Here is a 15,644-nt window from a genome sequence, read left to right on the forward strand (position 1 = left end):
CTGTAGTACTCCATTGTGTAGATGTACCACACTTTCTGTTTCCATTCCTCTGTTGAAGGGCATCTGGAATCTTTTCATTTTCTGACGATTATAAATAAGGCTGCTATGAGCATAGTAGAGCGTGTGCCTTGTTGTGTGTTGGAGCATCTTTTGGATATATGTGCAGGAGAGGTATAGCTGGGCCTCAGCTACTGCAATGTCTAATTTTCTGAGGAACTTCCAGACTGATATCCAGAATGGTTGTACCAGGCTGCAATCTCACCGACAATGGAGGAGTGTTCCTCTTGCTCACATCCCTCCAGCATCTTCTGTTGCCTGAGTGTTTGATCTTAGCCATTCACACTGGTGTGAGGTGGAATCTCAGGGTTGTTTTGATTTGCATTTCCCTTATAACTAAAGATGTTGTACATTTCTTTTGGTGCTTCTCAGCCATTCCATGTTCCTCAGCTGTGAATTCTTTGTTTAGCTCAGAACTGCAATTTTTAATAGGGTTATTAGTCTCCCTACATGAAGTCCTACTTCATGTGTTCTTTGTATATTTTGGATATTAGCCCTCTATCAGTTGTAGGATTGGTTACAGTCTTTTCCCAATCTGTTGTTTGATGTTTACTCGTAACGACAGTGTCCTTTGCCTTACAGAAGCTTTGTCCAATTTCTCTATTCTTGTTCTTAGAGCATAAGCCATTCATGGTTTGTTCAGGAATTATTCCAGTGTCCATGTGTTCGAGATTCTTCCCCACTTTTGCTTCTGTTAGTTTGAGTGTATCTGGTTTGATGTAGAGGTCCTTGATCCACCTGGACTTAGGCTTTGTCCAGGGCAATAAGAAGGGGATGATTTGTCCTCTTCCGTATGCTGACCTCCAGTGGAACCAGCACCATTTGCTGAAAATGCTATCTTTTCTCCACTGGATGGTTTTGGCTCCTTTGTCAAAAATCAAGTGCCCATAGGTGTGTGGGTTCATTTCTGGGTCTGTAATTCTATTCCACTGGTCTATCTGTCTGTCTCTGTACCAATACCATACAAGTTTTATCACTAATGCTCTGTAATACTGCTTGAGTTTAGGGATGGTGATTCCCAGGGAAGTTCTTTTATTGTTGAGGATAGTTTTAGCTATCCTGGGTTACTTGTTATTCCAAATGAATTTGCAAATTGTTCTGTCTAACCCTATAAACAATTGGATTGGAATTTTGATGGGGATTGCATTGAATCTGTAGGTCAGTTTGGGAAAAATGGCCATTTTTACTATCTTCATCCCGCCAACCCAGGAGCATGGGAGATCTTTCCATTTTCTGAGATCTTCGTCAATTTCTTTCTTCAGACACTGGAAGTACTTGTCACACAGATCTTTCACTTGCTTGATAAAAGTCACACCGTGGTATTTTTATATTATTTGGGACTATTATGAAAGTTGTCATTTCCTGAATTTCTTTCTCATCTTGTTTATCTTTTGTGTAGAGGAAGGCTAATGATTGATTGAGTTAATTTTATACCCAGCCACTTTGCTGAAGTTGTTTATCAGGCTTATGAGTTCTCTGGTGTAACTTTTGGGGTGTTTCAAGTATACTATCCTATCGTCTGCATAGTGATATTTTCCAGTCTGTTTCGCTTTGACCTCCTCTTGTTGTCTGCTTGCTCTGGCTAATGCTGGGGACAACATACATGACAGGGACTGTCAGCAGTAGGCCAGGATGGAGACATCTCAGAAGCCTGCAGCAGCTCCTTGTAAATTAGGGTGGCTTCTGGAACCCTGAGAAGCAGGTGACACATCCCTCATGGCCCCACCATCTGAAATAAGAGGCTGCCTGCAGTAGTCCAGGATGGAGACATCTCAGTAGCCCGCAGTAGCTCTTTGTAAAAACTGGTTGTTTCCATTTCTCCAAACCTGAGCCCTGGACAACGGCTGTATAGATTTCATTTGTTTGTGACTGCCTATCAGTTGGCCCTGGTGTGCACAATTATTCTATTATGTCTGACTTTCCTACTTCTTTCTCCTTCTGCTCCGGTGAGTTCTGTGAAACTAGATGTTCCTTGATGTTATGATTTTAGACAATTGGAAATTGATGCATAGGGGCACAGCACAGCACAGCCCTAGCAGCCCAGGTGCATACTGTGTATTCTCATCTTGGAAAAAGTGTGATAACTGCACAATTGCAGTTCCAGTTCAAGGTTTGACTTGCAAAGAAAGCTTGAAGAAATTATTAGAAAATGAATTAGAGCCAATATTGGGACCCTAACAAGGGAAAATTTATTGAAGTTAGGACATAAGTTTTACATAATATTTTAGACTGGTTACTGGATAAGGAAGTATAGAATATATAAAATAATATACTAGTAAACTACGCCAAACTACTGGAACTCTTCTGAGAGTCATGTACAAGGAATAGAAAGGTAGTGGAATTAATGAGCTAAGGGTTAACTTGATTCTTTCTGGCCACTGCCTGGCAGTTTTGCCCATGTCACTTATCATTAGAGCTTCACAGGAAAATGCAATTATCTGACCTCGGAGCTTTGGACTCTGAAGTATAAAAGTAAAGAGTTAAAGTTTAAATAATGATAAGTTTACAATTATTATTATAGTGGCCACAGGCCTGGGTGTAGGAGAAGCCTGAAACTTTGGAGAACAGGTGTAATTCTTAGTTCTTGGTGGGATATAGTCATTCTTTGAATTTGATTTGGCAATGATTATGAATGTCTTTTTTTCTACCCGCTTTTGGATTATTAATAAAGGCCTGGGGCAAGAGAAAGGCTACAAAATATATGAAGAATAAATGAGAGAGAGCATGAGCGAGTGAATGAGAGAGTAAATCACAGAGCAAATATAAGAACAAATGTGAGAGCCAGGGAGAGAGCAGGAGAAGAGAATGTGAAAATGAGTGAAGAGAGAATGTGATGTGTGTATGAAGATTGTGTGTGTGAGTGAAAGGGTAATGAAGAGATGTGTGCATGAGAGTGGGAGTTTGAGAAAAGAAAACCGCAATAAAAAAGGCAGAGTGCACAAAGAATGCAAAGTGACTGTAGCCACAAACTGTATGTATGTGTGTGTGTGTGAGTGTGTGTGTGTGTGTGAGGTAGAGAGAGAGAGAGAGAGAGAGAGAGAGAGAGAGAGAGAGAGAGAGAGAGAGAGAATGACGTTAAGCCTTGAAATTGCCTATCAGTTTGTACCCAAAGAGTAGTCTGTGGATATGTATTATGCACCTTGCAGATAACCCTGCTTCCAGTTGAGAACTCTGATCCTGTGGCAGAGGGCCAGGAAAGGCTGAAAGAATGGCTACAACCCTGAGGCCAGAGGATAAAACTTTTAGGCCTAGAACTCCTAATTTGTCTTTTTACCTGAAGTCTTATTATTCAAATTTTGTTACTGGGATAAAACTAAGGGCCTGGTGAGCGTCTTGTCTCTTGGATGCTCAGTCAGTTCTTCGTTGTCACAGACTGTTTGAGCTTACTCCAGTCACTGGGACTTATTCACACCTTTAAATTTCCTGAACTTTTCAGATTTCTAAAGTTTGCGGCAAACTGAGTGACAAAAGCAATGAATGTTGAGCACTATGCACAGTGCATATGGAGCTATGGGTGTATGGATATGGTAAGTCCCTAGGAGTTACTCTAAGATAGTAGGACTGTGCTCTTAGGACCCCTGCGTGACCTCACTTCACTTTGCCAGCTTTGTGGGCTTCTACACTGCTGCTCTGAGAAGAACTGAAAACTAATGGAATAGATGTGTAGCCTCCCATTACCTTTGTCATTGTTAGGATATTAGTAGGATAGGTTTGATTGAAATATATTCTCAGAAATATTAACAAACCATTGCCTCTTGTGTACCATCTGGAGGAAGTACCAAGTTCACAGACATTTTTCACAAACTTCCCAAAGCCAGCAAACTGGAGCATGAAGAAAGCCAAGTCCAAGGCATTCAAAACCAGCATCCTCACCAATGCGACCAGGAAAGGCTTTGGTAAAAAAGGGAGGTAGTGAGACAGTTGGCCCTCATACACTCAGAGAAGACTGTGCCAGGAGAATTGGGGAAGGATTGTGGGAGAGAGTAATTAGGTATCAGTAATCAGTGAGCAGAACATAAAGTGAAAAAGAAAAAATATATAAATAGAAATAAAATAAAGGTCTTTAACAAAATGGGACACAATGTATTGCTGAACTAACTCTACTGTGTTTAAACTTCCACACGTTTCAACATATAGAGAGACTAGATGTGATAAAGTAGGATGCCCTTGTCATTTACATATACTCTGTATACAGCAAAGAGAAAGGAAGTGGAGAACACACAGATCAAAGATCCATTGTTCCCTCACATCTATGTGGCTCTGCTTCCCTTTATCAGGACTGTTGAGGCCTCTGCTCATCCAGGTCTCAGGGCTCAACCAAAATGCAGTCCCCTATGATTTCTGGCCAAGTGCTCTTGTGTTCACAACAGAACTCTGCCTAGGGTGCAGAGGCACTGAAGGGCCAGCCTTCACCTTCAAGGTGCAACCACTCTTTCAGTCTTTCCAGGGTCTCTGTTACTCAACTGGAGGCTTCAGCAGAGGCCTTTCATCTCAATAACAGAAGCTTCCCTAATCCAAAACATTGGGAAGCTATCCTACACTCCTGATTGGCTGGTTACCTGAGACCAAACAACATAGCTATCTTCTTTCTTCCTGTTTTCCTTATTTGAAAGTAAATAATGTGATCATCTGTGGTGTTGGTGGTACGAATAAAATCCTTAACATAAATAATAGGACCATGCAGAGCATGGGCTTCACATTCTTGGTACAGAGTGAAGAGCTAGAGGGAATTACCAAAGAAAACAATAAGAATCCTAACAACAATTACAGACATAATGAAATTAAATAAAACAAAAACAAAAGCAAAAACAAAAATGCCTTGTGGGAGCTGGTATTAAAGGCATGTATTGACTCTGACCAGCTTTGTAGATATATCCAATAAAAAGCAAGCAAACAAACAAACAAACAGGCTTATTACAGTTGCAACAGGTGCAGGAGAGAAAGCTGGGACATATCCTGTCCTGCTGCCCCCATGCTGTGATTCTGTAGCAGCAACTTCCTTGGGAATAGGAACCTGTATGCAGTGGGATCCCTTATGGGCCTGTCATCTCAAAAATAGGGGCTTCCCTAATACAAAACCTTGAAATCCAGTTTACTTCAGGCCAGGAATGAAGTCAACCATCATTAGTGAAAGAGCAAGGGAAAAATTACATAGGAAAAAATACGTGCCTTAATCAGAAAAGATCCTCAACTTCTAAGGACTCCACAATCTCCACACCTCTCTTCTGAGCTTTGCATAGTGATGTTGTATAACTCCAGATGGTAGGAAAAGGCAGAGTTCTTCCCAGAAAAGTCATACATGATTTTCATCCTGACATATGTGAGGTTATGTGGCATCATATCACAGAGTCAGCACACCCGGGATAAGAACACAGATGCCACAGATGACAATGCCAAATGGACTCCCTCCTGAACCTATGGACCCATTAAAATTGAGGTTTAGCCAAACTTAGGCCATTGCACTCCCTGCCCATCCGCCTGATTTTTATGTTTGCTCTGAGTAAAAGATCAGAGTGGAGCCCCAAATATCCTCATGATTGGACTTGGAAATTCAGGAGAATGATATTGGAGAAGGGATGGCTATGTGGTTGCAATGTGGTAACAGAAGGTCCAGGTTGATGTTTGTTCACTGATGTCCAATTTAATTGTCTTATTATATTTCAGAAAGGGAGGATGTCTAACTTAATATATAAAAGGTACAGAAATTTATTATTTTATATATGGCCTGTAGTTGATCCCTATGTTTCCAAGAAAAAGGAGTATTTATTGCAAAAAATAGGATTATAAACCATTGATTTTGTGAAACACATGGATATGTAAATAAAAACAATGTCAGCTGTCAAGGACTGCACAGCAAGCAAATATTTCTCGGTTTTATACACTCAGAGGTATAGAAGAAACATATTGGCCTCCACAAAAAGAAAACCTTAGGAATCGAAATGTATGTCACATACATTGTCTCGAGTAGTAGATTTCCTTTTAAGAAAAAACTCCCTCCTCTTTGGTCCCTAGAGATTTGGGTGCTAAGAAAGATCTGTTCTCTAATTCAGGGTTGTAAGCAACTCTCCCCAGCAAAAGCATTGTTGACTTCTAATGAAACAGAGAGAAACATCTAGCTTAGAAATCGAGGTTGCCAAACGGTATTCCCAGTGACATATGAGAGACTGGAGGAAAGGGCCCCCACAGAAATTGATCAATTTGGGGAGAGCTAGTTAGCAGGTAGGCCATAGAACTTCCCAGTGACATCATCAGTAAGCCCTTCACTGGACAATCTTTGGTATCTAAGAGATCCCTAGAATCTTCTGTGATGTCACCAGTGTTGTGGTGACACCAACTGCCTTTGGGATATTCCTTCAGTTCCCTTTGGGTTCACAAGCAGGCATGTTTCGCCAGCTGCTCAGGCTATTTCAGAAGGAAAGTGGAGATCAAGGAGAGACCACACCAGGTCAGAGGGAAGATGACCCCCTCTCTGGTGAAACAGGAAGGAGGAAATCATTCTGGGGAAGACTTGGTGAGTCCTGGGCAGAGTTAGGAAATATCCTCAAGGAGGTAGGTTTGAGATGTGCCTTCTAAGACTAGGCCTTACAAGCAGGAGCCTTGGGATTTCTCAAAGGCAAACCAAGAGTCAGGACTTCCTGCTCATTAATTTGAGAGAAAGCCAGAAAGTGGTAAGCCTTCAGTTTCTTTTCTGGAAGCTTTTTAACTGTGGGTGTCAATGAATGGCAGGAAGAGGCACTGTGAGATTAACAATGTGACCATCCATGGTTAAGAGTTGAAGCACTTCATCCTGTAGATTACTGTAGGTTACATAAGTCTCTGATGACGAGAACAAGGAAGGATGCATCCCTAGAAATGAATTGAGTTCTCAGACACTTTGGACTGCAACACACATGATTATAGCTTGATGGTGCTAAGCATTATGAACTCTAGGATTAACTGCACCACATCTGATATGAGATAACAATGTCCCAGATGTTTATGTCTCAGTCAGATTATAACTTTCAGTGTCAGGGGTCCTGTAATAGTGAGTGTGGCACGTGTATGGCATTAGAGCTTGGGAAGAGGGACATAGCTTAAGAATCCAGTTCAAGAAAGCTTTTCTGCTCTTTCAGGGATTCACCCAGTCTCTACCGTTTCCCCTTTCTCAACCTCCTTTTGGGATTCAAAATGATCTTTTCTGCCCATGGGCCATCAAATATGCAAATTCACTTGGGTTTATCTATCTACAGGTTTTGGTAGAAAGGCATCATCCCAAAATGTCATCATTAAGCAAGAGGAGTGTCTAAAGGAACTGGAGGAACTCAAATTTGAAATCCAGAAGTGTCAATTCGAGAGGGACGAACTTTACCAAATCCTGGACCTTTATATCTATGATGATTGGGACCACAGGTAGTCATTATGCCCAGTAACCTGTTCACTGTCTTGTGCTTTCTCTCTGCTAACCCGAGATTTCCTCATAGCACGAGAGAGTTTCTCCTCTCATCCTGGATTTTAAGGAGATTTGGCATGCATTGGCTTGTGAGATAAGCTAGGTGCTGTGTGTTTAGGGTTAACCTGTTTTGTAGTTTAGCCTAAGGTGGTTGGAGAGGCATTGGTTCTGTCAGCAGCTGGAAGGACCTGCTCACACTTGCTGCAACTGTGTGTGTGAATGAAATGCCTGCACGTCATCACTCTTTCCTCTGAATTTGTTCATTATACACTGATTCTATGGCACCTCCATGCATGTAGTTGGCATTCTAAATGTGTTTGGATATGGGTTGGGATGTATATATGTGGATGTATTGGTTGGTGTTTTACTCAGGATCAGGACGTCTGGGACCTTTGATGGGGTCTGAGGATTTGTTTGATCATCAGTTTGCAGGTCATGATAGTGATGAGTACGTGGAGGCCCACATTGATCAACAGAGCACTGTGCTCCTTCTGTATACCTTGGTGGCACCCAGGACTCTCCTGAGGGGAGGAGGTGCTATAAATCCTCTTCCCTGTCAAACTTAGTTATGCCCTCTGAGAATTCATGTAACCATAGAAACCAAGGATTGAGTATACCTGCTTTCAAAACAAGAGAAATGTCATCACAGCTTTCTCTTGGGCCCAAAGCTGTGGCACAGACTGGAGGAATCTTCTTCCTGAACTAGTCAATTCCATCATGCTCACCTGGCCAGCTCTTGAAGGTCAGGTCCCTCCAATTGGTACCGTGACTCTGTTGTCCTGTGCCCAGGATAATAAACTTAACCAGTACAAATACTTTGAAGGAGCAAGTATGTGGTATATACCGAGTTTAAGTAATCGAGAGAACAGTCTGATTTCACCTAATTTCTTTTACCTGCTTTGATCTTTAGTTTTTTATGTTTTTAACTATCCAGGGATTGTTTATTGTGACCTAGAAATGGTCACTGTGGTCTTCACCATTGTTATTCCCAAAAAGGCAGCTCTCAGGCTCTGCCCACTCCTATATAGTGAGTCTTTGCAGAACCATATCTCCCCAGGATTCCAAGGAGTCCTCATTTCAAAACAAATGTTGGCTTATTTACATGGAAATATTTTCTGTGGATTGAGTCTCACTGTTGGGTTTTGGTCTCGTTTTTGAGTTTGCCACTTTCTTCCCTTCCACCATTCCTTGAATTTGAACTTTTTTATTGTATTTTTTTATTTACATTTCACCTAATTCTGAAATCGTGAGTTCAAAACGTTATTTGTTCCTTTGGCCATGAACTAACCCAGGCTGGATGTCGAATTGCCAATACTTCAATCCGAACATGAGATGAGAATGATGGCTATGCAAATGATGACCAATTCAATAAGTGATGCCATGGAGAGGTACAAGGAGCTCATACAAGTGAACAGTTCCTACCGGTAAGTCGCTGACAGAGATGAGAGCCCAGCACTAGGCAGGGAATGCTTCTGTCCTGTATGACTTTGAGCCAAAGTCAGTGCTCTGGTTGTATAGTGTCGGACTCTTAACATTCAGAAGCCTGCCTCCTGGCAAGGGTCTTAGATTTGTAGCTCTTGGACTCTGTTGTCCTACATGTGAAGGGTGTAGAAGACCCTCCAATTGTTATTCTCCCCATTAAGGATCCTCTAGATGGAAAAGGTTTGCACCATGATGGGAATATCAATCAACTCTGAACCTCTAGGACTCTGACAGGAGATTTAAAGATGTATGATCCATGAGAAACACATGGAACGATTGTATAGCCTTTGGGTCTTCAACTACTCCTCAGAGGGGCTTTCCCCAGTACGTGAAGATGGTTTTAGCATGCCCTGAACATATAAGCACCCATATGGACCATCTCGTCTTCCTTGATTTATATAAACTGTCTTAGTGTCAGGATTTTCAGAAGTACTTTGATTCATGTGGAATGTGGATTCTGGATTTGACCTCCTCTAATTGGTGCTAACTTGTATAGTGTGGCTCTATTCTGGGGATGTCTAGGGATGAGGACCCTTGAAGGGATGATTGTACTTGCAAGAGTGACAGGCAAATAGAAGCTGGCTGGGATTTACCACTTTTTGTTTGTGGTTCAGCATCAGGCACTCCCAGCTCCTGCGTGAACAAGCGCAATTGAAGAACAAAATACAGATTTTGCTGAATGAGAAGAGAGAACTGCTGGTGGAGCAGACTGAACTGCCAGCATCCTCTGTGGAGGCAAAGAGGTTCTGTGAAGAGACCGGAATGAACATCTGTGACCCCAGAGCCAAGCAACAGCAGGTAGGGTTAGGCCTTAGGGTCAGGCTGTCCTCATGTCTTACCATAAACATAGACAGACCAATGTAACTGTCTATTGACTGATCCATGTCCTTTCCTAGGTCTCATCCAAGTGTTCATTTATGTGATGGTTTACAAGGCTTTCTATGGAGAGAGCCCTTTTTCAAGAAACTGCATGTTTGGAAAGCAAATTCTCCTGCTCTTTGAGAATCTGCAGTTTATTAAGGGAGATAGGTTGATCACACAGCACAGCACTACATGCCATTATGTGTGGAGGGTGCTATGTGGGAGCCCCTCTTTAGACTAGAACAGGGCTTTGAGGGATGAAGCAAAAGCCCAGAGCCCATTTTCTTTACAGGGGTCGTGTGAGACTCCAGGAACAAGTAGTTTAGAAGGAGGAGAGCCTGGTGGAAATGCCAAAGAAATGGTTCTCATTGTCATTTTGGGTGGATTTGTTCTTTCTCCCCCATTTTCCCTGTATATCGAGACCATCTCTTCATGCTTCCTGAATCATGGGTACCTGACAGAGCCTGAGGAGCAGCATGTCAGTCCTGATTTGTTCGAGTGTTGCTGGAGAGTTCATATCTTGGCCTTACACTCTGTAGATGCTTGGAAAAGCAGGGATGTGGAAAGGGGTTCTCAAATCCTGACAATTGGCACGAGAGATTTGAGACGTCAAGAACAAAGTTATCTACCCCCATTCTCATCAAGAAGAGTGCTATCTAGGCCTTTTTGTTCCTCTCGGGAAAAATGGCTGAGTAGTGATTCTCTCTTAAAATACCTGCTTTGAATAGTCTATACTATGTTGTTCCTCCAGCATGATGGGATCTTCATTGTTTTCTGCCGACTTGTAATGTTTGGGGTGTGTGTGTGTGTGTGTGTGTGTGTGTGTGTGTGTGTGTGTGTGTCTGTTTGTGCTTGTTTGTGTGTGTGTCTGTATGTGTGTGTGATAGAGTATGTGTGTATTTGTGTGTGTGTGTGAGTGGGTGTATGTGTGTGTGAGTGTGTGTGTGTGAGTGGGTGTATATGTGTGTGTGTTAGTGAGTGTGTGTAGATGTGACTCTGTGTGTGTGAGTGAGTGTGTATATGTGTGTGTGTGTGTGTGTGTGTGTGTGTGTGTGTGTGTGTGTGTACCAGCTGTAGCTCAGCATATTTATGCTCATGTTGTGGGTTTAATTCTGGAAGTTTTTTTTTTTTTATTAACTTGAGTATTTCTCATTTACATTTCCAGTGTTATTCCCTTTCCCAGTTTCAGGGCAAACATCCCCCTAATCCCTCCCCCTCCCCTTCTTTATGGGTGTTCCCCTCCCCATCCTCCCCCCATTGCCGCCCTCCCCCCAACAATCACGTTCACTGGGGGGTTCAGTCTTAGCAGGACCAAGGGCTTCCCCTTCCACTGGTGATCTTACTAGAATATTCATTGCTACCTATGAGGTCAGAGTCCAGGGTCAGTCCCTGTATAATCTTTAGGTAGTGGCTTAGTCCCTGGAAGCTCTGGTTGCTTGGCATTGTTGTTCATAAGGGGTCTCGAGCTCCTTCAAGCTCTTCCAGTTCTTTCTCTGATTCCTTCAATGGGGGTCCCGTTCTCAGTTCAGTGGTTTGCTGCTGGCATTCGCCTCTGTATTTGCTATTTTCTGGCTGTGTCTCTCAGGAGCGATCTACATCCGGCTCCTGTCAGCCTGCACTTCTTTGCTTCATCCATCTTGTCTAATTGGATGGCTGTATATGTATGGGCCACATGTGGGGCAGGCTCTGAATGGTTGTCCCTTCTGTGTCCGTTTTAATCTTTGCCTCTCTATTCCCTGCCAAGGGTATTCTTGTTCACCTTTTAAAGAAGGAGTGAAGCATTCACATTTTGATTCTGGAAGATTTTTCAAGTGTTTCTAGTATGGACTCTTTTGTTTGTTTGTGTGTGTGTGTGTGTGTGTGTGTGTGTGTGTGTGTGTGTGTTTGTGTGTGTTTCCCTGTTCATAATTGCCAGGTGAGTCTCTATTGTCATGTTTCATGAGAAAAAGAATCTAAGAGTTCACGTTGCATCCATGAATATCAAATATAGCACCCCAATCACTTGGAATCTCCACCTACCTTTGTACAGCAAAAAAACCCAAAACACTTGTAAACTTAGATTTTCAAGTGATTAGGGAAAAATGACTGATCTGCATCGAAATCCTTTGGAGCACATCAAAGGAAAGGAGTACAGGGAGGTAAGGGGGGGCTGCTTTATAAAATCCATCGATTTATGGTCCTTCTCTGTTCTTTGTGAATGGTAATAGCCCACTGGAAGGTTGTGTCACTCACTGTGTCTTCTCCAAGGTTGCTTTCCACAGGGCCTGCTACCATTTCTTTCCAGCTACCTTGGCACACTACAGCTTCTCCTGGGAGTTTGGCTTGGATTTTATTCATTGAGATTTTGAGTTGCTTGGAGTTGTATCGTCATCCAGCAAAAGTCCCATACCTATGCTGTGGTGCAAGAACAGGGCAGTTTCGGGAGCCCCTTTAGGTGCACAGATAATCTAAAGCCCTCCCCTATGTTATCTGTGTAGCATTCTGCAAGTGCTGTTAATCAACATAATTTTCTCTCAGTTAATTTCAGCCTCAATGGAGTTAGGAGAAATGATGAAATTTGGACGAGTCTGTTAGTGGACGATCAGAAAGGCCTGTGAGAAGCCATGTTCTTTAAGTGGAACAGAAGTTTTAGTTGACCCAGAGATCCCAGAGAAAAGAATAGGTGTCCAACTAGAGCAACTAGAGCACATCTGGGTTGTAGTGGTCCAAGGAGGGAAACTGTAAGAGAGGTTGGAGCCCTTCAATGGATTATGACTCAGTGTGAGATAATCCATGTAAGCATTTATTTATTTACTCCAAATATCTGTGACACAATCACATTATAGGTAGAAAAATTGTTCATATAGATCCTTGTTATGGAGATTTCCTATGATTCTGGGGGCATAGCTTTGGGCATGAAGTCACTCATGCTATGGTAAAGAGAGCTCCTATTAGAAGAAGCTGCACTCTATGGAGAAAGTCTGAAACAGTGAACAAGAACAAGAGTCTAGTCCACCACCAATATACAATCCTTTGCTGGGAAACAAGACTGCACTACTCAGCCTTGGGAACTTCCTAAGCCAGATTGGTAATAGGGAAAGAACCCTGATTCTATGTCGGCTTATTGGAGGGCAGCACATCACTGACTGAGCTGTCTATAGGCTATGACCAATATGTACATATCCCACTCAACATTTGTTTTTACGCCTCCAGAGTATCCTGGGGAATCATTATATTAAGCATTAAAAGGGAAAGTAAACACTGCAATGTACTATGTTTATATTGTGTAAACACAAATGGCTTGTGTGTTTGCGAGTTTGTATTAGTGTGTCTGTGTGTCTGTGTGTGTGTTTGTGTGTGCACACAAGCATGCATGCTTCCATTGACAGTACACTCATCTGATGACCAGGATAAGGAAGGATTAGAGGAAAGAATGCAGGACATTCTGAAGCAGAAAGAACCGATCACCCAGGAAAGTGGCTTGGGAGGAACATTGTAGAAGCATTCTGATATTTTTGAGATCAGGTAGGAACACAGACTGGCAGAAGCCAATTGGATTTCCTGTCCCTATATAACTATCCTTTTTGGATGGCTGACCACTGACAAGGTTTTCCCCATCAGTCACCTAAAGAACTACCCAGAGTATTGTTCTGGTACAGTTTATGTGAATTTTGTCCATGATACTATATGTATAATCCTCAGGATTTCTTTGTATTTTGTACTTCTTTCTTCCTGTTAACTCTCTGATAAGATCTGAGGACATTTTCTCTTCTGTCGTCTCACAAATTGCATTACAATAACCATAGTCTTACAGGGGTGCTGTTATGTATGTCCATCACAATAAACTTTAATGTTCCGTGTGTATGCTGTGAGCACATTCTCAGTGATTACAGGATCTGTGAAGTGAGCATCGATTTGAAGTGTGATGGCTTCTCTGTGTATTTGCAGATTCAGTGGTTACAAATTGAACCTAGGAAGGTTCCTTCAGTGCTAACATAATCAGAACTTTCACCTCAATTCTGGGCATATTCTCCAGAAGGAATCCACATGGTATTCTAGGTTGCTCATACCATTCTTGAACTCAGATTCAGACCCAGCTACAATGTTATTATTCAATATAATATACCTGGACCATTGACAAAATATGCTCATTTTTCTCTAAATTCCAGTACAGTGCATAGTCCACAGTTCAAATTCTAGCAGTTTTTTTTCTTTTTTTTTGGGGGGGGGGGGCTGGGGACCTAACCCAGGACCTTGCGCTTCCTAAGCAAGTGCTCTACCACTGAGCCAAATCCCCAACACCAAATTCTAGCAGTTTTAAAAGCTGAGATATAAATCCAGGCCCAGGTACTCTATGACACTTGGGGATGCAGGGACTGACCTCAGCTGATAGGTCATGCTGGTTTGTACAACTGAATAGAGCTGATGGTGGAGGGAGAGCTGAATTGACAACCACTCACTAAACCTTTTTTCCATTGCTCTGCTAGGTCTGAAATTCTCCAGCAGAAACTCGAACATGACACAGACCAGGACAAGATCTCCCTTGGTGAGAAGAGCTACAGGAGGAGAACAAAGTGTGCACAGCAAATACACCACTATTGTATCTCATCTGTAATGTCCATAGCAATTGTGGACTGCACTTTCCTCCTTTAGTTTAACTTCTTCGGAGTGAATAGGCCGTACTTTCACTTCGCCTCTCTCCAGCAAGTGTGCACTTTTGGAGGGACTCAGAGAAGTGCTGATGCACATCAATCAAGAGCTGCTGGTCATCCAGAAAGACTATGCACATTTAAATTTGTACTTGTCCTGATGGGTCATCCAGAAGAGTTTCATGGAGATCAGTTCACAATATTGGAAAGACTTTGAGACAAAGTCTGTAATATCATTTATACTCAATATTGGATGGCTTTTTCCTTAATATCCCCACTCCAACAAAACAGACCTACTTCCACTCTTCTTGATAAGATTATTACCATCAGTAACTGCTTGTCTACTATGTCTCCAAGGCAAGCCACAGGCTATAAGTCTATTCTGCAAAAGGAGCAGCTAAAGAATGCTTAGCGCAATTCCTCTATTTAAAGTTTGGTTGAGTTTTGATTATTTTGGTTATTTGGTTTTCCTCCTATTCATTTGAAGTTTTGTTATTTATGTGTTGTTGTTTTGTTCATTTGGTTTTCTATTTTGATAAGGGTATAGACTGTATATATTGACTACCTGCATCTGGTTACTATCAAGTAAATTGGATGTATTCTGGTCAAAAAAGGAGTAATCTCAAACTCTTCACTCTTAAGAACCTTCTTTATTGATCATTAGTGTCAACATCTGAAGTCCCACAGCTATCAGGGAGGGATGGATCTCTACATTCTCATGGGGACTGGGCATTAAATCACTTCCCAGTCAGACTGAGATTCAAAGGCAGTTACACAGTCACTGTTCACTGTTTTCCCAACTCTGTGAATTTCAACTTCATCATGCATATATTACCCACTGTGTATGCTTGCTGTCAAATATATAGTTACCTCTAAATTATACTCTGTGGATGAGAGTGTTGAACAAATTAATGGGATAAACGTTAATTTTTGTGTAATATCTCCCAGGACATATAAACATGGTATAAGGGAGATTAAAGCAATCGGGAAACCTGCACCAATATCCCGGGGTGGAGAGTGCTGAACACCCAGGAATGCAGATAATCCTGAAACCACAGGACAGAAAGACACTTCTGCCCAGCTCTGCCCACATCTCTGGCCCAATATTAATCTGCATGATGCCTCTGGAAACAGGAATAGAGGAGCAGTCAGCAGCAGGAACCTGCTTGGTCCAGCCTGGGCCCAGA

General features: G+C 42.1%; 1 protein-coding gene across 1 annotated transcript; it reads left to right on the forward strand.

The window, feature by feature from the left end:
• Positions 1-6,381: 6,381 nt before the first annotated feature.
• Positions 6,382-15,337, forward strand: LOC134480310 (uncharacterized). The gene is made up of 5 exons (XM_087568239.1): positions 6,382-6,568; positions 7,287-7,446; positions 8,779-8,910; positions 9,583-9,766; positions 14,296-15,337. The coding sequence occupies exons 1-5, from the start codon at positions 6,439-6,441 to the stop codon at positions 14,299-14,301; spliced, it is 612 nt and encodes a 203-aa protein (XP_087424365.1). The 5' UTR covers positions 6,382-6,438; the 3' UTR covers positions 14,302-15,337.
• Positions 15,338-15,644: the final 307 nt, after the last annotated feature.

This window comes from Rattus norvegicus, chromosome 9 (genome assembly GCF_021556685.1).
Source record: "Rattus norvegicus strain SHRSP/BbbUtx chromosome 9, alternate assembly SHRSP_T2T, whole genome shotgun sequence".
Taxonomy (NCBI): domain Eukaryota; kingdom Metazoa; phylum Chordata; class Mammalia; order Rodentia; family Muridae; genus Rattus; species Rattus norvegicus.